The 25,166-nt window shown below is 36.1% G+C and overlaps 1 protein-coding gene across 2 annotated transcripts in view; it reads right to left on the bottom strand.

The window, feature by feature from the left end:
• The window catches only part of KLHL1 (kelch like family member 1), a 126,896-nt gene that overhangs the window by 22,184 nt on the left and 79,546 nt on the right, over window positions 1–25,166 (bottom strand). Inside the window, exons 6-7 of one of the 2 annotated variants that reach the window (XM_087967435.1) lie at window positions 13,248–13,434; window positions 4,578–4,805 (exon numbers count right to left, since the gene is read on the bottom strand). In XM_087967435.1, the coding sequence (XP_087823561.1) occupies window positions 4,578–4,805; window positions 13,248–13,434 (415 nt within the window). The remainder of the gene's footprint in view (window positions 1–4,577; window positions 4,806–13,247; window positions 13,435–25,166) is intronic. The other variant, XM_087967436.1, reaches the window with a different exon arrangement.

Raw genomic sequence — 25,166 nt, 5'->3', positions numbered from 1 at the left:
GAAGACATTGCTTTAGATATCCTGGATATCCAGAATCCAGAACCAGAAACAATTTGGAACACATCTCATCTGGACAATAAGAATGCTGTATTCTGGAATAATTAAAATTTCTAATTCAGATGTTTTATAATTATGCTATCTACCATTGTGGCTATATCTGCATTGTCATTAGAGAGTTGATGTTTGCTTCTTTATGATTCAATTTATGTAGCAAAAAATAATAATTCCTTTTATTCTAGCATTACATTTAACATGACATAAATTTAAATGATTTGACCAAATCAAGTTCTAACTCTTAGAAGAACAAATCATGCTTGCATATATCAGGCTATATATGAACAGCCAAAATTCTGGTGAAGGCAAATTTGGAATTCTAAAATAGGAACTTTTAGCAGTGCTTCAAACAAACTCACAAACTTTATTCTTTCGCCATATAAAAATAAAAGGCTAGATTTTTGCTTTCATCATTGTAATTAAAATTTTAAAGCCTCCGTTATGGAAAGGCATGTTTTGATCAATGTAAGCAGAGGGATTGACATTAACAAGAAAATCTATCAGACACTTAACAGTTTATGCAAGTTGCAGAAATGTGTGAAAATGTGTGAAAATACAGGATTAATAATAACATTGTTTTTGGTTTGTGTGACTGCAACGAAGAAAAAATTATAGTAAAATGGCCAGATTAGGATCCTGCCCTATTAATGCCACTAGCAATGTAGGCATTCATGCATGCACACATTCATTCATTCATTCATTCATTCATTCATTCATTCATTCATTTATGCAAGGTACAAATCCCTAATTCAAAATGAAATATCAACTACTACTAGTAGTAAATATCTCTGAAAACACTACAGTTCTGTGTATCAGATCAAAACTAGGTTCTGTTAGGTTAAGTGGAGCGCAAATTCACACAAGTGAAGTTGGATTGAATCCTCACTTAAAATACAACACTTATGCAGCACAACACTTATGTAGCATCTTTCTCTCTGCAATGATGGGTGATAAATACCATCAGACAACTTTTGACCCATCATTCATAATAGAATGAATGTCTCCCTAGTGAAAATAAAAAAAACTTAGAATATGTCTCCTTGAAGTGGAGATTTTACAAGGAATGCAACCTTTAATGGACAGACTACCCAGCTTTTCATACCAATGGTATTTAGAATTTTTCCTAAAATATAAGCAACCTGAAATCACCAATACAAGAACTAAATTCTGTGCCCAAGCAATAACACTTCCTTATGTCAGATCCAACATACAAACTAGGTTGTTTAATGAACTGATAAAATTATATCGCATTTTAAAATTGCATTAGGTTGTTTTAGTGCAATATTAATGCAATATTAGTATAATATTAGTGCAACATTAATGCAATATTAGGGATTTTCATTCAATGTATAGAATGTGAAGGATGTGTGTGTGTTATTTTCATGGTCATAGTGTACACTGAAGATGGTATTTAATTTCATTGTACGAGGTGCAGTGACAATAAAGTAAATTAAACTAGTTTAGTTTATGAAATAATTAAGATATGCGTTTCAAAGAGGATCTTTTATTTTTCTTAATTAACGTTCACAATCTATAATAGTTGAGTCAGCATAATGAATAAGGATTATGCTCATGCTTCTGTTGCTGAACATTGCTGAACTTTAAAAGAAATTGCTGATGAAAATAGGAAAGATTAGACCTTGTACCTGTGCCCTGTAATTTAATCCACTGCCAACTTTGACAGACCCCTTATTAAACTGCTCTAGACAATAAACAAAATAATATAAAGAAAAGAAATAAGAATGCAGGTAATGTTGTTAATCACACCTTGATTTAAAATGCAATGAAAATGCATCTGCCACAATGCAAAGGTTATCCATTACTGTTTTCATTGAAGTAGACTTACAAGGGAAAGAAATTGATGAGAAAGACAAAGGATTTTGTTCCACGGTTATTCTGGAAGATTTCAATCAGTTCTAACTTTTTACCTAAACGTAGCTTAAATTCATATGACTGCTGAGAAAACGGTGGAAAACTATTAATCCGGTGCTTTTTAAAATTGTATTAATACTATGCCAATGCTAGGCCTTTTAAAATTGTATTTATTAAAAAAATATTGCATGATGAATTGATTAGAGTTGTATGTATGGTCTTCAGATCTGTCACTATCATCTAGCAAAGCATTTCAAATCTGAACCACTAGAAAACGGCTGCCATGATTCAAACTGAGCTGTCTTGTTTACACCTGAAAAGTTCTGAACTTGAAAAATCTTTCCTTGGCATCTGAAACATTATGTTTCAAACAGAGAGTGATTCCAACATCACTGAAACAGCATGTTCCAAGTTCAGGGCAGAGCACTTCAAATTTTAAACATTTGCTCTGTCTTTCCAACCAGGCAATCTCTCTGTTTAAAAGATCTCTATAGCATCTATGTAAATAGAAAAGTAACCATCTGTTGATGTTTCTTTGAAATTCTTCTTATTAGGGATACATCAAGCTCCCTACATTTCTCTTGGCTCATCAGTTGTGACATCTATTACGTGACAAAAGTAAAGTGTCATCCATAGAGAAGCAACTATTGTGCTCTACTGAAACAAAAATCTATTCTCATTTAAGAAAGTAATCTAGAAAAGTTAGGAAGAACAATCCTGCTGAACACCATCTTTTTATTTCTAATGTCAGCTACTTTTAAGGAAAAGATACAAATACATTATAATACAGAAGGCATGAAAAACTGGAACAGGAAGACAAAGTTTTAATGGCTTTTAAAGCTTACTTTGAGTTATAAAGACAGCAACTAAATTATTTTTGGCAGTTAGGAGTTATGACAAAATACTGATCAAATTTTGATGAAAAACAAAGATGATTCTTCAATATCTTTCTCTTTTGACTTACAATTTCATTAAAAATAGAGGATTTTGGCTGTTGTTTTATGCTTTAAAATCAGTGTTAATTACTTAGCTCCCAAGTTAGAAAAATGTAGAATGGCTACCTTCCAAATATTCCTTGAAACACCTAAAGGCCCATCCAAAGAACCGGAATAAAACAACTTGCTATGGCCAACTTGCTATGGCCAACTTGCCACAGCCAACTCACTACAGCCAACTTGCCTCAGGATAACTCACAGTGGCCAACTAACCATGGAATAACTCTCACCAAGACAACTGAACAAATAGAAAAGCTAAATTAATTTTAACAGAAGCATGGACAATGATAATAAAATAAAGAAAGTCAATCCAGAATTACAAGTCATGATAAGTTTGACCAAAAATGTGTCACCAATAATAAAAATAACTGAATGAAACAATTAATACAGCATTGAATTGTCCAGTAGCAAGTTGTCCCATGGGAAGTTGACTGGTAAGTTGTCCTGTGGAAAGTTGGCCATGATGTGTTGGCTGTGATGAGTTGACCGCGGTAAATTGTCCTAGACCTGTGATGGCGAACGTATGGCACGCGTTTCGGAAGTGGCATGCAGAGCCATTACTGCTGGCATGAGACCCCTCTCCCAGAGCAGGTCTATTGCACATGTGCACATGCTGCCCGCCCACCAGCTGATTATTGGTATCTGGCGCGCATGCACGGGGGGCCGGGATGAGTGACAGATGCGCACACATGGGCAGAGACACGCAGCATGTGCTGAGGGGTCACACACGCATGCATTGCTTTGTGGGTGCTGGCATATGAGCATGTGCACAATTATCGGCAGAGGAATCCAAAAAGGTTAGCCACCACTGTCCTAGATCCCTGAAGAACAGATCAGGGTTTATCTATAAGGTCATAAGTCTGTCCTAAGCACTACTAATCTTTAGAAAACAAAGTAGGAATTTATTTCAAACATTTTCTGTTATGAAAAAACTGAAGACTGAAATGATGATGTCTCTATATGAGTGTGTTCAGTCAATAAATTATAACTACAAGTATGTTTCTTGGGGGAAAAATGTGATGTGTTTATCGCTAGTTGAAAATGAAAGAAGTGTATTCTGGAGTTTATTTACAAATCATGTGATATGTTATATGGTGGTGCAGTGGTCAGAATGCTGTACTGCAGGCTACCTCTGCTGCTGGCTGCCTGCAATTTGGCAGTTCAAATCTCACCAGGCTCAAGGTTGACTCAGCCTTCCATCCTTCCGAGGTGGGTAAAATGAAAACCCAGATTGTTGAGGGCAAGATGCTGATTCTGTAAACTGCTTAGAGAGGGCTGTAAATGCCACTGTGGAGCAGTATTTAAGTCTAAGTGCTACTGCTAGTGCTATTCTAAAATTGTAATAAAGTACTGATTTTCAATCTCTCTTTGTGCCCTGTTGATATTTCCTACCACTGTGAATGAAGTAATGATAAGTTTACTCAATTTACTCTAACAAATATTTGCTCTAAGTTACATTAGATATGGAACCTACTCCAAGTTTCAATGTCTTTTTGTTGATGGACCAGTTTAACAATAGAGAATTATTTTCATTTTTTGGTATTGGCTTGCATCTAGCTGACTTGTGCCTATTGACACAAAATCACTCGCTTTATCTTGTGATCATTTTTTAAAATCACATTTCACACTGATATCTTTCATAAAGGGAACTCTTACCTAAGCCATGTCTGTGAGTAGACATTGGAGGCAAAACCGTCCAAGCTTTTGTCTTCGGATTATAACATTCGACCGTGTTTAATGTCTTTAAGCCATCTCGCCCTCCAATAACAAAGAGCTTGTCATCAATAACAGCCACACCAAACTGTAGCCTTCTTCCATTCATTACTCCAGCCTGGATCCATATATTGGTCCTAAGATCGTACTTCTCAATGGTTGTAGCACCTGCTGAGAAACATCAATAATGAAATTAGTGAGAGCACAGAAGGACCCGTATGATTTATAGCAAATAAATAAATAATTGAGGGTGGGGGAAGCCCTCTTTATAAATAACCCGTTATTTATCAGCAAACACATTCATTCAACTCATTTCTTTCCATTGTAGTTAAAACAAAAGCCTTGGTCTTGGCAAATGTACAGATCCTTGAATCCAGTTATTAAGACAGAGTGTATCGGTGTAATTCTCACAGTTCCTAAGCAGCCGTTTCAGGTTTTACTTCCCTATTATTTTGGCAGCTTATCATACAGTAAGCCCAGGGGAACAAATTAATTATTTTAAAATTCAGATGAGAGCATTCACACTTCATTAAAGCTCTCGGTTCCTACATGTTGTGTGTGTTTGAGTTGGATTTTCTCCTACTGCTAGATGGATCCACATATTGCAAGGCTTAGATCTAACGATTACTCTTCGTGTATTTTCTGTCAGGTTTTGCATTTTCTATCTTCCATAGCATTTCTTACCGATATGGTGCAGAATGAAAAGTACACCAAGTCCAACTTCTTTTAAATGCAGGAATCCAAGTTAAAGCATCCTGAATAGAACCTTCAACAACTTACCAAAAAAGGGATAAGCCACCTAACTGAGTTAAGGATCTTCTCCCATTGAACTTGTGTTATTCTTAAAATAGAAGATTGTAAGAAGTGGCTCACACAGATTTATAGTGTTAAATAACTAACAGAGTATAAAACAATACAGTTCTGTGTTGTTTTTAGAGAACCTTTCTAAATGAGAAGGATTCAAAATCAGAGAGAAAGCACATTAGTTATTATTTACCATTAACTATTTTTAATTTATTTCTCTACAGTTATGCTGTTTCTGTAAGTGTTTCAAAAGAAAGGTTTCATAGAAATGAAATAGCTACTCTGCTAACCGAAAAACCAAACAAAAGACCCATTAAACTTGGTTGAAATGAAAGTGTTTAATAATAAAAGTTGTTGTGTAATTTGAATTCTATTTGAATCTCAGTGTAACAGAATAATTATAATTAATGCAACCATAGATATTAAATTTTCTTCTAATTTGCTCCTTAGTACAAGAAATATCAGCTAATGCCTGCTTCAATTATATTTAAATGTTTTTCCCATACTTGTTAATTTAGAACAATAATTTATAAAAATGAATTAATCCGCTAATTAGAATGAGTTAAATTCAACATTCTTCCCATCATATTACCAAGAATGTTGCTTGAAAATATTATGAACTTTGCCAATTTACAGAAATGGCTGTTTGGATTGTGGTATTCCAAAGTAAAACCGATCCCTTGTAGTTGTAACTTGGCTAATGCATTTAAAAAGTTTTCGAACTAATTTTGCAATAGACGTTGATACAAAATATTTTAGAAATTGATTTATAACTGCAGGACCCAATTGCTAGAGAGAAGTTCGCTGAAGATGGGCTCCAACATGAGTCTGAAAACTTGGAAGACAAAACCTTTGGTCCCAGTAACCAACCCGGACTGGATCCTGCAACATTATCCTGGGTCACATATATTCGTCTTCATTTATGATTTATAACCAGAGGTGGTATTCAGCAGGTTCTGACCAGTTCTGGAGAACCGGTAGCAGAGATTTTGAGTAGGTCGGAGAACTGGCAAATACCTCCTCTGGCTGGCCCTGCCCCCATCTATTCTCTGCCTCCCAAGTCCCAGCTGATTGGCTGGGTCTTCTTTTGTTGCCCTGCACAGGAGAACGGAGCTGGAAAGCAGGTTAGTGGGGTGGGAGGAAATGGATTTTGCAGTAGGATTGCAGTGTGGGCTGTTCAACATTGTTTAGTGTTGTCTCTCACACATCTTCCTGTAAACTACTTTTAATGCAAATCTATAACCATGACTCTAACTGAAAATTGTAGAAATGAGAGCTGCCATTCAAATTTTACATAAATTCAAAGGGACCTGGAAATTTCTGTTGTAGGAGCATTGGGTTAAATAAAGGATTCTTAAAATAATATTTTGTAAAAGTAGATAGGATTAGAAAATATGTCTCTATGGAATCATGTAATTAAGCGTGTGCTGCTGTGCTACAGATAAACAGTTTATGAGATTTTACATATTTAACAGTGAGTTTGGTCTTAATTCTTTGCATAGATGTCACCAAATTACCAACTGTTTTCCTAAAAACTCGCTTAGAGACTCCATAATATAAGCTACTATATTTGATTGTCTGAATATTTGACCGTACGATAAACCACATGTCATGTTTATTTTCAATGAAAATTTTAAATAAGAATCAACTACTACACTTGAACATCTCTGGGGGTTGGAGAGTGCCGGATAAATGCTCTTATCTTTTCTGCTGCCTCGGTTATTTTCTGTCTTCTAATGGAATTCTCCTTGATATCTGTGTCAATAACTCAGTTCAATAACATTTGTTCCGCTTCAATAGATTTATTTATTTTTATTTCAATACATACAGTTGCAGGCCAAGGTCATTAGCTTACACCTGCTTGAAGCAACACCACTAAATCTTGAGCAAGTGGTCAAAGTGCATGCCAGCAGCAGTTTTAACAGGAGCAGAATCAGCCAAAAGAGTTTCCCAGGAAAAATGACTAGTAGGCTTACTGCAATAACAAGATAACCTCAAAGATGATTTAACATTAACGTATTTCTAGAACTTTGGATTCAGATTTAGTCATACTAAGTTAATCAGGTCTGGTTTAAGTCTCACTGGTTCTTCTTTCCCTAAAGAGGTACTTCTCATAGGTTCTTCTTTCCCTAAAGTAAAATATACCAGCATTAATTGGCCACTAATGTGGTAAACTGATATATTAAAATAATGTATGCATTTAAATGCAAACTAGATAGATACTGTAGATAGATAGATAGATAGATAGATAGATAGATAGATAGATAGATAGATAATAGATAGATGATAGATAGATAGATAGATAGATAGATAGATAGATAGATAGATAGATAGATAGATATACATCATATACATATACATATAGATATACACATACATATATACATACACAGGGGTGGGATTCTACAGGTTCGCACCTATTCGCTAGAACCAGTTGTTATCATTCTAAGCAGTTTGGAAAACTGGTTGTTAGAAGAAATTACTGGCCTAATCCTGTAAGGAAGGCAGGAAGGAAACATTCTGGTGTTGCTTACAGAAACTTCCTCTCTGTTAACCCTTATTACATTCTTGGCAGGACTGGATTTCCTGTCTCAGGAATGTCTCTGGAGGTTTTTTTTCCCCCTCCTTTGCTTGTATGGAGTGACCATTCAAAGTTACAATGGCGCTAAAAAAAGTGACTTATGACCATTTTTCACACTTATGACTGTTGCAGCATCCCCACAGTCATGAGAGGCCATGCCTCGATGTGAGTGATGTAGAGTTGGCCATGCCCAGCCAGTCACATGACCACCAAGCCATGCCAACCAACTAAGCCACGCCCACAGAACCGGTTGTTAAAAAAATTGAATTCCACCCCTGTGGGATATATATATATATATATATATATATATATATATATATATATATATATATGTATATGTATATGTATATGTATATGTATATGTATATGTATATGTATATGTATATGTATATGTATATGTATATGTATATGTATATGTATATGTATATGTATATGTATATATGTATATATGTATATATGTATATATGTATATATGTATATATGTATATATGTATATATGTATATATATGTGTATATATGTATATATGTATATATGTACATATGTATATATGTATATATGTACATATGTACATATATATATGTACATATATATACTATGACGTGGGAAAATACCCAAACAAAGCTGAATACCATACATATAAATACCCGTGAAAACATAAGAAAACATATGTATGTATGTATGTATGTATGTATGTATGTATGTATGTATGTATGTATGTATGTATATATGTATGTATTTTAACCTGTCAATGAATTTTGTTATGAATATTGGTTTAAAATAAACCAGCTCTTCAACTATAGGTCAGCCTTCTCAACAGCTCACTTTTATTCTGTATTAGAGGTATGTGATTTAGGTCAATAGCATCCTGTTCTATGGTTATTAATCCTATTCCCATATAGTACCTAAACTGCAAATGCTTATAAAGCCTTGAAATTCTACAGCAAAATATCTCCTAGGAAACATATATAGATATCGGTACTGTTCCCAAAGTTTAAGAATGGGGCCTGACATTACTGTTCAGTGATAAATGTATGTTTTCTTTTTAAATAGAAAGCTTATTCTGGGAATTATTTCCAAAATAGAATAAAGTGTCATTTTCTAAATAATACATTGGAAAAGCTGAAAATCTTAAATTAAAATGCCTTGAATGTTATTCCTAATTTAAAAGTTTTTTCCTGTGAATAAGATCTCAGGAGCTGTTAAACTGAAAAGGATTTTACAGGCTGCTGTGAGCTATTCAGCATTTTCCCCACTCTTTGTCCACTTCTTCTTTTCCTGCTTCTGTGATGATTTATTTTCAGGTTTTTTTTTGAAGGGTCTTGCTGAGACACCCTTTGCTCAATCTTTTTTTCATGAAACTTGAATATTGATGATGATTAAGCCAACTTAGATTGGAAGGGATATTTTTCTAGAGGTCCCAAAAGAACAAAAGCATGACCAGAATTATTGGGGTGTAGAAGTTCACTGCATCTATTTGTTAATTTAGCCAAGTACTTGTGCGACTAACTCTCCAAAGCAATATCTCACATTCCCATTTCTTCCAAACATATCATTGTTTTGACTCAAGATCCTATAAAGACTCCAATGACTGCTTGTAATTTGTCTTCTCCATATTCCAGCTCTGCAAACTTTGGATGTATGTGGGAAGTCGTGAGCAACTGTTGAGGTTCGTCCTAAGACTGTTTTGACATCAGTCATATTTGTTAGATTGGGGTGTCAAACCCCGGATCGGGGGCCAGATCCGTTCCACAGAGTGCTTAGATCTGGCCCATGGGGCTGCCCTGGAAACAGCAATGGACCACCCTGTGGTGCCTCTGCCAGCAAAAACAGACCTTGCGAGGGCCGTAGGCAGCATTCCTTAGCTCCATTTTCACTGGCAGTGTGTTGCAGGAAGCTGTTGCAGTCAAAAATGGAACTCGGGAGCCCATTTTTGCTAGCAGAGTACTTGGGCCACCACAAGCGTCCCTGACATGAGTGATGTCGAGCTGGCCCTGCCCACCCTGGCCACACCCACCCCAGCCCCATGAGGTCAAACACAACCCTGATGCAGCCCTCAATGAAATCAAGTTTGATACCGCTGAGCAGGGGTGGGATTCAATTTTTTTAACAATCGGTTCTGTGGCCATGGCTTGGTTGGTGGCCATGGCTTGGTGGTCATGTGACTGGGTGGGTGTGGCTTGGTGGTCATGTGACTGGCTGAGTGTGGCCAACTCAACATCACTCACATCGAGGCATGCATCTCCTCATCTGGCCCCTTGTGACTGTGGGGATGCTGCAACAGTCGTAAGTGTGAAAAATGGCCATAAGTCTCTTTTTTCAGTGCCATTGTAACTTTGAATGGTCACTCCACACAAGCAAAGTACAAGCAAAGAAGGGGAAAAAAAACCTCTGGAGAAGTTCCAGAGACAGGAAGTCTAGTCCTGCCAAGAATGCAATAAGAGTTAATGGAGAGGCAGTTTCTGTAAGCAACACCAGAATGTTTCCTTCCTGCCTTCCTTACAGGATTAGGCCAGTAATTTCTTCTAACAACCAGTTCTCCGAACTACTTAGAATGTTAACAACCGGTTCTAGTGAATAGGTGCCAACTGGTAAAATCCCACCCCTGCCCGAGTTAGATGATACCTATGCTTAAGACATTATAACTGTGCACACCCCATCTTTATTAAAATTGTAAATTTATTCTGATGGCTCTTGCTTTTATTGTTGTATAATTTTAATTGCTATTTAACTTTTATTATTATTATTATTCTTTATGGTGGTTGGACTATTCCCCAAAGGAGAGTGTGTTATAAACAAATGTTTGTTGTGTTGACAAGAAAATTAAAATTTCTTGAATTATGTTTGCCACGCTGTTCTTTATCCAGAAGACATGTGTTTATTTATCAAAGCAATTTAAAAAAAAACACTAATCCAAACAGTTTTTTTTTTTTCCTGGATAGGTCAGCATTTTGATTGTACTTTCCAAATTCTGTCTTGCTTTTTTGTTCATAAAAGCTACTAGTTTTGGTCCAGATTTTTTTTCTTGCTAGCAAGTTTTATCAAAGTTCAAAGCTCTGCCTTTTTCTGAACTCCCTTCTCAGGGGACAAATTTGGGATTATTGCCAACATTCCTGGTGAAAATTTGCAAAACTCTAATATTTAGTACTTTGTCAGGAAAATATGTATGTTGTTATTACTTATTTTTATGATGAGCTGCTTCAGAGAGTCCTTTAGAGTTTCCTTCTTTTTCTTTTTAATTCTTTCATGCCTGAGAAACACCATACTGTAATTCTTTTGCTCTTGGTTTTTCAAACAGCAAGCATATCAGAATGTCATTCCAAGGAGTTTTAGAAAGGATACCAGATTTAAAAAGCAAAGTAGTTTCTTAAGTTAAATCACATTTTGCTTTTAGATCATCACTTTTGATCCACCAGGGGCAGATTTTCTTTAAAAATGTCACTAGTTTTACCTACTTGCCTAGAAACCTTCCTGAGATTATCCTTAGCCAAGTCTCAAGGTGAGTTTATTCTCAGTGTCCATAAGCCAAAAGAACACAAGTGAATTATTAATGTTTATGTAACTGTTAATTTTATATTGGTGTGAAAGCAGATTGTTGATTTCTTTCTGTATATGAAGAATTATTGGTCTAATAATAAAATCTGGAAATACATTAGCAACTATTACTTGGCAGTTTTCCCAGCTCATTGTCCGATTCAAAGACCGTACGGATTCAGGAAACTATTTATTTCACAACTACATAAAGAAGTTTTTAATTTTCACAAGACACAATGTGAAGGAACAGGTCAAACCTTCCAAAATGTAAACCACATGCATACCTAAAGGAAAAAGAAGTAAATTAACCTAAGGCATTACAGTGGCCATAAACATCAAATGCTGTTCATTTTTCCTTGTCCAATGGACTGTAGTTTTTCCCAATCAGGCTTAGAAGAACACACTTTAAAAATGTCAATTTTAATTATTGTCAGGAAAATCTAATATATGTAAATTACAGTGCAATTATAAATCCAAGGCCATGGGCTAGAAAAGCTAGCTGTTTTTAAAGTGTTTTGTCTAACATTCAAAAGGAAGAAGATATTAATGCCTCTGAAAATTGCTTAGCAATCTAGATGGTCATGAAGCTGGTATGTTATACATTTTTAATCTAAATGCTGTATGTTGTAGCTGGGTTTCTACATGAAATCCAGAACAGGAAATGCAGAACAGCTCCAGGTTGGATTACTGTCCAAGCAGAATACCACAAGAGGGATTGGTTTTGACTATGTTCTTTCTGGTCTTCTGATCAACAATGGCTACTGGCTTCAAAATGACAGGTGGGATTAGAAAATCAAAGTCCTGACCAGGAATGGGATGCTGCCGGTATAACAACTGGTTTGGTGATCATGCCAGCATGCACCTGACATGCACTGTGCGTGCACGTGAACAACAATAAAAAAATCCTTACCTCCTATATTACTTCTAGGGAGTAACACAGATGAGGAGTGGTGATCAGCTAGGATGATAAAGGTCAGTACAGCACAGGGGAAGCCCACATGATCATTGGAATGAACCGGTTTGCTCCCAGCTGATCTTCGGCGCTAGAGGTTCACCCGAACCAACATATTCCCAAACCTGGTCCTGGTCCCTTTTTACATGCATGCATTGTGTGTAACACACGTTGCAAAGGAGCAGGGCTTTACCCATTTTCAAATGCTTGTGGCTATCACTACAGATGTCACTGGTAAACATTTCAGATTTCTGTGGTTCAACAAATGACCTATGGGATACTTATTCAGCTTTGTTTCAGAGCTCCACCTGCCAGAAACTATTTTCAACAATCTAGATGAGACAAGATTACTGAACAAATAAGCTGAAGATTTTGGTCAAAGGGAACACTTTGTTCAAATAACAACCAGAGAGAGACCTAAGAGAGAGCAATAGGAGATGAGTAGATATATTTTCCCTTCCATCAACTTGCTACAACTGTCAAAAATAGTAAAGTATCACAAGATATTTAGACCATTATCCACTCAACACATTGCAGTCAACTTTGAGCTCTTTATTTGTTATTACTTTATGTAGTTTTTAATTGCTCAAGAACCAATTAGGGTAATTTACAATACCATCTTGCAGACCCTATGGCTAGTCATACAAGAGAAGTTTTTTTAAAAAATGGATATATAGCTAGTACATGAAAGAAAGGTAATCTTTTCACACTGTCTGTCTGGAAAACAACTATTAACTGGTATACCTTTATTGTTGTCCATTCCTCCAACAGCATACAAGGTCCCAACTGTAGATTTTCTGGGCTTTGTTCTCGGGCTTTGCATAAGTGTCCGTCTTTCTGGCAAAAGATGGTATTTCATCGCTTCCAGTATCAGCTTCTGACATTCCAAATCATCTTTAAAAAGTGCATGGTTTTCTAGGTCCGCTAAAATCTGTAAATTATACGAGTTGTGATTTAATAGGGATATTCTACTTTTTAGGCCTGATCCTCAGATCTCCTTGCACAAGCTTCTGTGATGTAGAAGGCTTGGACTTACAAAGGACATTGAGGAGGCCTCTTGTTTCAGTAAATGAAAAGATATAAATAAATCCACAAGAACGACAATCCAGATGAACAGATAACAAGATGGCCATAGACTTATTTAGAGCAGTAATCAGTGAAATAGTTACACGGCATTTTACAATATATCAGCATAGCAAGTGAGAAACTAAACCGTTATTCATCCTGCTTCTCAAAATAGTGGTACATTACCATGATCTTGTGAGAATAGGAGACAGAACGACACTTGGGTGCATGGGTGAACATTCTTTTCAATAGAGGTCTTAGAAAGTATAATGTTAATACCCATTTTATTTTTTCTCAAGAATTTCCAGCATTTCAACAATTGATGTTCCCCTCTTTTCTCTATGGAAACTTCTTTTTCCCTATGAAAAGATCCCTAAGTCAGAAATGATACCTAGTTTTTCTCCCCCAATTTCATGGAAAGGAATATCTAAATCCTAAATCTCCCTGTTTTTTTTTTCCCTGGGGGAAAATCTTGTTTTTATATGAAGTTCTCATTCTTTACTCTCCACAACATCTGCAGGACAAATGAAGGATTAGAGATCTGTAACAACTGGGAAATATGATTTCCTTTAAAACAATTCTATATTGACAAGGGCACGTATAGAGGTAGCCTGCTCAATATGTTCCATAATTGTTTCTCCAAACAGTGACTGACATTCAAATGGCCATAATCAACTGCAGCTTGGACAATGTAAGACCAACCAAACTTTGAAGACTGGCGAAGAACCCCATCTAGGAATAAGAGAATTAACATCATCATAAAGACCATAAGTTATTATGCAATCACATACAAATGGTGATGACCATTTATTAAACTTGAAAATGAGTAATGGAAAGAGACTTTCTTAAAGAGCAGGAATCAAAATGACACTTGCTAAGATTTCTTTGATCATTACATCCTGAAACATCTGTTCACTTTATAAGTAACTCGAAGAAGAAGAAGAAGAAGAAGAAGAAGAAGAAGAAGAAGAAGAAGAAGAAGAAGAAGAAGAAGAAGAAGAAGAAGAAGAAGAAGAAGAAGAAGAAGAAGAAGAAGAAGAAGAAGAAGAAGAAGAAGAAGAAGAAGAAGAAGAAGAAGAAGAAGAAGAAGAAGAAGAAGAAATGTTTGCTTCTGTCCACCTCCTAAAAGATAATAGAGAGAGAACTACAAGGGAAATGTTTTGGGAAGATGAGTTCCAGAGATGATGATCACAATCATAAAAGTGAAAAGGGGAAGATTAGTTGGGAACTACATTCTTAAGGTTTCCATGATGGGAACGCCTTGTACATAATGGTGGCATGCGATGAGATGCTAATAAATCCAAAATAAATAGTTTATCCTTGAATGAACAGGAAACAAAAAGTGAAATCCAGGAGATTTGGTAGTCATGCTACAATAAGGAATAATACCAACCAACCAAATATTCTGTAAGTATTTGAGCAAATATGAAAGGCATAGATAAAAAGGTAACTTATACAATAACCACTTTAAGAAATTGCAAGTTATAGATAAAATATTAACTTTTAGTATGTATCTTACAGTTTAAAATCTCCCTCTAGAACAATATTTTAGGTTACATTTTGTTTATTTTGTCTTCTGTCTATAGCTTTTTCAGGAACTTTAAGACAGTAGACTTGATGCTAACCCAATGAATTTAAATTTGAAAGAAACCCATGAGATGGTAAAACTGAGATGAAAGCAAACTAGATCCCCATATTTCAGGGTAGACCAAATGCTGTATTTGATATATCGGACGTCCTCGAATGGCCCAAATAATTAATTAATTAAAATCAGAAATTCCTTCTCTCAAATTCCCATCCAGCTTTTATTAAACTGGTATAAATAATGTCATTTGATATATCCTAGAGATTTATCTGGGAACTAATGTCTAATGTCAGTTTAAACAACAATAATAGCAATAAAAAAGCTTAAATATATTCTTGGATAACAGTCAAAATATATAACTAGTTTTACTGTCTAATGGGGATGAATTTAGAAATTATGGCTGTTGCTGATGCTGTAAAAATTTCCCATATAGTAAATTAACCCATAACATTGGTTCAATAAGTCTGCAAAGTAAACATTAGGCTCTTGTTCCTGTGCATTTCATCTTCCCAAAGTGTTACACAGAATAACTAAAATTTAATTAGCTGTTGCCCTTGTGCTATCATAAACCTTACTTCCCTGCCATGCATCCGCAGGGGAATTGTACCGGGGTTTGTTCAGAAATAAATAATGCATCGTATGTATCTGTGACAGTTTCTCCATCAAGGGACAGGCAATATTTTCCACTCCTCTCTCCGTAACATCTAAGCAACATATGCATGGCCTGACATCACAATTTTATGCATTTGCCAACACAACCTGCACATGGGGCCAGTCCGTATGCTAGGAAAACTCCCCATAAAAATGTTAAGGACATTGGAAAGTTGTTGTGAAAGCAGCAAAGAAGAGGTAGGATATAAGGCTGCCTTTGATACTCCAACCCTAGCTTCAGTTTATAGTTCAGCCTCAGCAAGCATTATTTAATCACTATTACTTTTAATAGAAGATGCAGGTACCTGATTTTAGTACTAGCTAAAAGAGATGCATAGGAAAAGGCAGAGATGCATTGTGGGGGGCGGGATCAATTTGCTGAGATCCAGTAATGAATATTAGAGGGTTGAGATTGATTGAAAGATAAGGTGAACTTCATACAAGCCCAAATTCACAATTAAAAAGCTGAGTCTACAATATGGTAAGGTGAGTTGGGCTGAGTGAGACCAGCTGGCCCAAAGTCACCCAGCTTTTGTGGCCAAGGCAGAACTAGAACTCACAAGTCTCCTTGTTTCTGAACTAGTGCATTACCACTACACCAAACTGGCTCTCAAATAGCACAGGTTAGAAGAAAACACAAAATCTTCTTCTTGGTTATACTAATGCCCAGTCTTCTGTCTTTCTGGATCTTGAAGAATGACCATTGTTAAAAGGATATTTAGCTTATGCTCTTACTAGAACATTTTGCCTGGTATTACGAGAGGGTAATTGAATTGCAAATTCTCAAGTTGACCATGGAATTAACTTTAAGAATAACTTCCGACCAGTCTCTCTGTTCAGTCCAACTTACCTCAAGCTGTGGAAATACACAGGTAGTTAGGCTGAAAGAGAGGGACTGGCCCAAAGTCACCTACTGAACATCTGCAGCTGAGGGTGAACTTGAACCCGGCTCTCCCCAGTCCTAGTCCACAGCCACACTGATGATGAAGATGAAGATGGACATGATGATGTTGAATCAACCTAATGTAAGAAAGGGAGAATTGATTAACCTAAGCAAGTAAGATTCCAATAATCTTTTAACTAAAAAATAATCATTACGCAGGTTACTTCAACAAACTAGAAGCACACATGCACCCAGTCTCAGGTAGAAAATTAACCATCCTTTATTGCTTTCAGAACCGACAATAATCCCTCTATATCTGCCATTACTCAAAAAGTCCTATAATGTGATCTAATACATCTCATATAATCCCCTTGATGATACATAAAACCAACACATAAAAGGAATACATTTTCATTAGAAGGACATGATAACTAAATGTCAACATCATAGCAACAATCAAAGGACTAACAGGGAAAAAAAGTTTTTCTGCAATCCAATCTTAATTTTTAATCTAAATTCCAAAAATGAAGGTTATATTCTTTCAAGGTATTGTGTTGTAGGTAATCTACAATGAATTCACTTGGACATTTTGTTCATAGCGAGGATAAGAGATTATCCTACTGAAATATACACAGGTTAAACAAGATCACAGCTGTTCAAAATGTCTGAATAGAGGCAACACTATTACACACAAAGCATTTCTGTAGTTTTGGCTGTAGCACCTTGATGTGAATAAGTAACACTTTGGTTTCCTTACTACTTAATGTATGAAACATTTTGTAAAGTTTTGCCTTTCACAGACTGAAATTATATACAACTCATAGTCAAATAAACTTAGGGGGTAGGATTTCAAGATCAATCCCACAGAAATCCAGTAAATCATAAAAAATATGAAGATATTGAAATGTTCCTGAGATCTATCATCATTTCTCTGTAGCTTTAGAAGATCCATAGAAGTTTGAAATTTCTTAACCGTGGCAATCTTAAGATGAGTGGACTTCAACTCTAAGTATCCTCAAAGCAGCCATTCTGGTTGGAGAATTCTGGGAGTTGAAGTCCATCCATTTGAGAGTTGCCAAGGTTGAGAAACACTGCTCTATAGTCACTGGTCCCTTTCCCAGCTAAAAAACAGGGTACAGTAGAAAAACTGATGTTTATTATGGATAGAGCAGCACTAAATACTACCGATATTTTTTAAAATTTATTTTTAATTTTAATTATGCGAATACAATACAATACATCCAACTTATCCTTGTTATACATAAATATATTTTACTTCATCATTTATAATCTCCTTATTAAAATATTAATTACTAATTAATCAAATCATAACTACTAGTATTTTGACTTTGCCTTCTATTATATAACCATTTATAAAATTTATTCCATGTTTTATGATATTTAGACTCTCCTTTGCCTTTTATTTCTAAAGTTAACCTATCAGATTCTGCACATCATAATTTTTCTTATTATTTCTGTTTCTGGAGGTATAATTTCATTTTTCCAATATTGTGCATATAATATTCTAGCCACTGTCAATACATGTACTATTAGATATATTATTTCCTTCTTAAATTTTTCTGATATTATTCCAAGCAGAAAAAAATCTGGTTTAAATGAAATACACTCTCTCACCATTTCTTCTATCCATGTTTGAATCAGTCTCCAATATTTTTTTTGCAGCATTGCAAGTCCACCATATGTAAAAAAAAAAAAAAAAAAAGTGCCAGGTATAGCTTTACATTTCCAACAATTTGGAGATATATTTTTAAACATTTTAGAAAGTCTTGCTGGTGGAAGATGCTACCTGTAAAACTTCTTATAAAGATTTTCTTTATAAGCCTTACCCAAAGTTATTTTCTGGTTTGAGCCTCTTCGTGGACAGACCGAAACCGTGATCATGCGCGGTTTTGATCCGTGCTCACTACTGGAGCACCCTGAGGCAGCTGGTTTCGGGGATAAGCCACCCCGTAGAGGTCATGAAGAGGGGGGAGACTGCCTGCAGGGTTGAGGAGAGCCGCATCTCTCCTCCTCAGCTGGCCATTACTCAGCTGGCCATTACTCCCTTTCCCGTGGGCAGTTGCAGCGGTGGTCAGAAATGGCCACCTCAAAGAAGAACTCGACCGGAAAAGAATGTTCAGGAGGAAGATAAGAAGAGAAAGTTTTGGTTGACCAGTTTAAATTGCAAAAGCAATAACTAAGGTACCCTGGAATTTAAACTATAAAAAAGTAACATTGTTCCCAAAGAAGACTTTGAAGCAGCGAAGGAGAGAGAAAAGGGAAAGGATTTGGTTTTTTTTCTTCTCTCCCTTTCCCTATACTGACAGCTAAGAGATTTAAGCAAGAAATTGAAAAAAAGAAATCCACTTTGACTTAAATAGGCATTTAAGCTGAAAATAAAATGTCAAAGGGACAATAAAGATTTCTGGATAATTAAAAGCTTTTAAAAGCAGGAAAGGAGAGAAAAAGAACAAAGGGGCAGGATCTGGAAAATAGGGAGGAGACTGCCTGGAATTAAAATGAATTTACAGTAAAACCTCAACAAGACTTCTAAAAGATACATTTTAACTGAAACTTGGTACAAAATAGTAGAACCCCAGGAAGAGAAAGTGGAAAAAAGAAGCAAGAAGAAACAGCTTGGGAGTATTTGGATTACTTGGTGATCTCTGGATTTTTGGTTATTGCATTTGAATGACTAAAATCAATTGGGTGGTTGTTTAAAAGTGTTTAAAATGGCACCACTTTTAGAAGAACTGAAAATGGAACTTAAAAAGTACAAAGAAGATGCACAAGAAGGGAGAAGTTCTTTTGGCTTCGTATTTCAATTCTTAGAAATGGAGATCTGGAACTATGAGAAACAACAAGAAACGCCTGCAGAACAAGAAGATTGGGACAAAGAAGAAGCCATCTTTAATAAACAAGTAATTTTATGTGGGGGAAAAAAGGAAAGGGGGGAAAGAGAATGAAAAGTTTAAGATTTGAAAAAACAACCAAAAAGAAGAAGAATAGTTTGAAAAATAAGTATAATATTAGAAAGCAACAGAAGAGGGGAATACAGAAGAGAGAATTAGAAGTAGAGAGACAAGGGGGTAAAAAGCGAGGGAGAAGAAGAGAGGGAAGGAGGAAAGGAAAAGAAGTTATAAAGGACAGAGACAAGATATAGAGAAACAGGGGCTATTTAGAGATAGCGGGTGAAAATTTAATTGAAAAAGGGATTCTGCAAAGGTACATAAGATAGTATTGTTATATTAGAAATAGAAATAATTTTTAGAAAATATGAAACAATGTATGATTAAAATGATGGATAAAATAGTTATTGTAATCTAGTGAAATGTTTGTTAATAAATAAATGAAATAAAATGAATGAGAGAATTGAATTAGGAAAGGATGGGAACATTTTAATTATTTAAAAATATAAGTGAAGAGAAATAGGGGGAAAAATTAATTATGGAAAACTTATAAGTGTTCCCAAAGTTATTTTCTTATTTGTGGATCAAAGTTTTTCCCATTTAGCCAATTCAATATTATAACCGATTTTTTTTTTGCCTATGCCACCATTGTTTCTTTAACATGCTCTTCTTTAAGTTTGTACTCTAATAAATATCGATACAATATTTTTTATTAATTTATCATCTGTCTCTAACAATAGTTTATCTGGAATTGTTAATTCTTTATGAATACTCCATGTTTTTCTGTCTTGTATGTATCTCTGCTGATATTTTAAGGACATAGGATTATCTTGTGTGTATAGATTATCCCAACTTCAAAACTTTCCTTTTTATATTCAAGTTCCAAAATTTAATAAAGGGATTCCATTTAAAAAAAAAAAACTGAAGAAAGACTCATGCTTTCCTTTCCCTAGGATCCCATCATCTGCTGTAAAGCAGTTTCTTCAATTTAAACATCTAAATGTTTTTGCAATGAAAACTTGATTACCATTTTATGCATTCTCATCCTCAGACCAATATAGATCTTTGGTCTCTGCTAAATGGGAATTTAACCAGCTTTATGCTTCTGAAAGATAATTTTATTACATGGCACAAGCAGTGATATTACAGAAAGGGTGAGAAATTAAGTTTTTAGTTTCTAAACTCAAACAAGTTGAACAATCTAATGTTGCATGAAAATATATGTAGAGATTCAGATTGTGTGTGTGTGAGCATACATACACACACACACATATGTAAAAACATAAAATGTATGAAATTAAAATGCAGTTTTAGCAGCCAAAGACACAATGAATAAAGAAATAATCTGTAGGTATAGAATAATTGCTGGTTCATTGACCACAAAAGCTCTATACTATTAGAGGTGGAAAGTATTTTCTTCGGCTTCAGTCTGGATATTATACATTTCAAAGATTTTTCAAATTGTGTGAGGGGCCTATTTCCATATCTTAATTCATCATATATGTAGACTTTGAAACCAGAAGATTGCAGTAAGTCATTAGCTTAGGCCATTGAGTCTCTTCTGAAGTGTGGTTATTGAAATAATTATATAATTATTATTTTACTCATTGTAACTTCACTGTAAGGCATGCATTATAGTAGATATATTTTCGAATGCGTCAAAGAAAGATCAGAGTATATCTATCTCTTTAGACCAAATTATTAAAACCATGAGAAGTAAAAGTAAAAATGACACCAATTCACATTGATCACGTATTTCAAATTTAAATAATTCACTCTGTAATCATTTTGCTTAACTCTTTAACCAAATTGCACCTGTTGCAGACATAAATTTAATTATCCTGTCTTATTTAACTTCTCTCCCAGACAGACGTAGTCCTGAAAATATCAAACCATTGAAAAATGATAGCTAGGCTCTTAGCAAATTCTACAGTTTAGTAACAGAGAATTATCCTATTAAGAAAATATCCTGCATTATTTTATTCATTGCGATGCAGTTTAGAAAGGCAGAATATTAATTCAACCATGGAATGTGATTTAATCTTTTGGAGTAAAAAAAATTAATGATAAACAATATATAGTAATATTTTACCCTTATTTTCATTTTAATCAGTTTTTTTAAAAAATTTTTTACTTCTTTCTATCAAAGACTGGCTTCTTGATTAAAGAACAGGGACTATTAATAGGCTTAATAACCCATAGTGCAAGTAATGGATAGTTTTGATTTAAAAACTTGAATGATGATCTGTCCCTAATTTGATCCTTCGGGTCTTCCAATCATCATTGTAGCTAAATCCGTCTTCTTCTCTTTCTTTCCATCAGCACCAAAGCCTTCACCAGAGAGCTATTGTTCTCACCCAGCTCCCCAAACACTACAAACCCACTGACTTGAACTCAAAATATTTCTTTATTAGGAATGCCAGAAGCCCCGGCAAAAAGGTTATCTCAAGTCAGGCCAGCTGGAAGATGAATATTTGTCTGCTACACCTATTCATCTCCTCCCCCTGCCTTTTATCCCCAGAGTTAGGGTGGGGCCTCACTAGCAGTGGTGGCTCTTCCTTCCCCAGGATCTGCCCTTGGCTTTCCACTGCTCTCCTCATCTCTGCCTTATGCACTGCCATGCATCAAGCATTGAATCCAGCTGTTCCTCTTCTTCTTCATCAGCCACTACCAGATCTGAGGGCTGTTGACTCTCCATCTGAAGGCTGATGGATGGCCCAGGTTCTCTCCCTCTCCCCCTCTCTCTCTCCTCCCTCCCTCTCCCTCCCCCTCTCTCTGCCAGCTCCACTGAACCTGACTCCCACTCCTCCTTCTCCTAATTTGCTGCTGGAGGGGCCAGCGGCTAACAGGCCACAACAGCTACTTTGGGTCTTAAGTAGGATCAATTGAGTCCAGTCATTTGTTCCTCAAGGGGAAACTCTGGGCTAATTGGTTCCAAAGGTCCTCTTCCAAAAGGCAACTGGATTTTGTTTTCTTCTTGAAGATGTTTCGCTTTTCATCCAAGAAGGTTCTTGAGTGCGGATTGAATGTTGGAGGATGGAAAGATTTATCTTCTTTGCAGTCATCCTAACCACTCTTTCTGAGAGCCGTTGAGGCCACTTGGAGGTTTATCTGTGCCCACAGGGTCACCTGAATAGTGCAAATGGGTGGCATCTTCTTGGAATTGCTGAAAGAACTGTGTTGTAAAACAGGAGAAAGGTGGTGTCGTATTTCTCCCTCTCTGTTGGGGAGGGACTGTGTTGCAAATAGGACATAGAGATAACTTCTTCCATCCTCCACTTATCCAGTTGCCTTTTGAAAAAACCCCTTTGGAACAACTATGCCCTGGATAACTGAGAATCTCCACAGACATCTGGACAATTTGTTTGGTGATCCATTGGTTTCGTTTTCTTGGCTGTCCTCTCTGGACTCTTCTCTAACACCAGGTTTCAAAAGCTTCAATTGCGTTCCTATCGCGGAATCCCAAATTTGGACAGATTTGAATGTTCCTGCAGAATCCACTATCCATTTCTGACAGATGATCACCATGCTTCTATTTTAATAACTTCAAGGAAGAAGAATCCATAACTTCATGCTTACTTTCTTCATCCTTTGGCCTTCCTCTATGTTCAAATGACAGTCAAATTTGGGAGAATTATTAACATTTAATGGATGTTATTATATCTTATTTATTTACTTATTTGGTAGTTTTGGGGATCAGCTTATGCCATTAACTGAGCTGGAATGGATCAGCAATTGGCATCAATATGCATACATAGTTGAAATAACTTTTGAGCAAGTAAATATAAGATTGTAGTCTACACGTTCTATCTTGTCTATTTCTTCTATGGCCTCACAGTTTTCATGAAATGCAGAAGGTTCTCCCAGTAGCCAATGCAGTCTCTGTAGATTTACCAGCAAGGAACTTTGTAGATTTACCAGCAAGTTCAACAAATAAGGAAAGGTCCTCCCCAAGACCTTTGCTTTATGATATTGAACTTGGTTTGCACACCGGTAATTTTAAGGAATTAAAAATCTATAATTTTAAGGAATTAAATTCCTTCCAGAACTGTGCTGCCATATTGGGTTTTTTTTTTTATTTTAAAACTCAGTTCTGTTTTTTTTTTAAGTGCCAGTCAATTTTGCTTTTAAGAAATTGGGCATGAATTGTCCCAAGAGGACACAGGCATGACAGGTTTATCGTGAAACTGCTGCTTTTTGGGTTTTTTCCAAGACAGCATATAATTTTTAAAAAGGCTTTTAGAATTTTTAAATTCACAATAAAGCCAATCTCTTGAGACCCTCTATTCCAGACAAGTTTAAAGATCCATACAAGCCAATCTTTCCACAATGATTAGACATGTATTAGAAATGCAAATGACCTTTACTATCCTAATTGATCCAAGTCTTACCTTAACCAATATTCTGATTTAGTTTGCTAGCTGTAAAATAAATCCAGTGTAATTATTCTTAAACCCTGCCTGAATCTATTTTAATTAAAACCTGGCACTTTTCCACTGAAAGCTTTAAGCGGTTTTATCTCGGATAAGGTTTTTAAAATGTAACACTTTACATATGTAATCTCACATAAAAGTAAATCTGTTAAAATTAGAACAATAATTTATCTGGCTTAGCTTTAGGGTTTTCATTTCCACTGATCTATTTTGCATTGTGGTTCCTTGCTTGTAAACAAAATATATCAAGGGAAGCCACCCCAAGTCACAAAGCAGGAGTCATCAGAAAAGAAAGGAGAGAAATTGATTCCACTTTGCTCATCAAAAACTGATGTCGGAAGGGTAATGAGCTGATTAGGGCCGGACTGTATGGAGAACTTTGCAATGTGTCCTGTTTTGGACAAAATACATCTACTATGTGTAAAGGTAGAAGCTTCTTCTATCCAGTAGTTTGGCCCATTGGCTGCCAACACAGCTAGCTACAGAGTCAGATGAGGAGGAGGAGGAGGAGGGGAGCCTGGGCCAGCTTTGGGGCCTTTGGAAGGCTCTGATAAGGAAACTTAGATCTGGGAGAGTGAGCGCAAGAACGGAGACGAGGCATCGAATAGTGACTCCAACTCTTTATTAGTGACTTCAGAACAGAGCGAAATACTCAGGCAGCAGCAGCTCCTTTTATAGAGCTGGCTGCTGTCAAAACATCCAATGATTTGAGTTTGCCGCGCTTGGGGCATCCAATCGCGGCAACCCGTTAACTAGCCAATCGGATTAGTCTAAAACGACCAATCACAATCGGCTATTCACGGACCAATCAAAAGTGCAGGATTACGAGCCTGCCGTGGAAGGAAAGCAATTAGAGTTTCAGGCTTACGAGCCTGCTAGTTCGGAACAGAAACAATATCAGAGACAGAGCTGGGGCCTTCTGTCCTACCCCAGGTGGAGGCAGCTGTCTTCGGGATCTGTAGAGTGAGGGGAAGGAACAGATGGAGCCCATCCCAGATGCACTTATGCACAGAGAAGAAAGGAGAGCAATGGAAAGCAATAAGCTGGCTCTCGGGGAGAGGCAGATGCAGACAATAGCCAGCCCCTCCCTGACTGGGAAATAAATAGGAGAGGGTTGGGAGCAGCCAGTTGTCACAG

The sequence above is a fragment of the Notechis scutatus genome, chromosome 5, assembly GCF_049901735.1.
Source record: "Notechis scutatus isolate UNSWTSFEM ecotype Mainland chromosome 5, rNotScu1.2, whole genome shotgun sequence".
NCBI lineage: Eukaryota > Metazoa > Chordata > Lepidosauria > Squamata > Elapidae > Notechis > Notechis scutatus.
The sequence above is the reverse complement of the archived record's forward strand: the minus strand, read 5'-3'. Positions and strand labels throughout refer to the sequence as shown.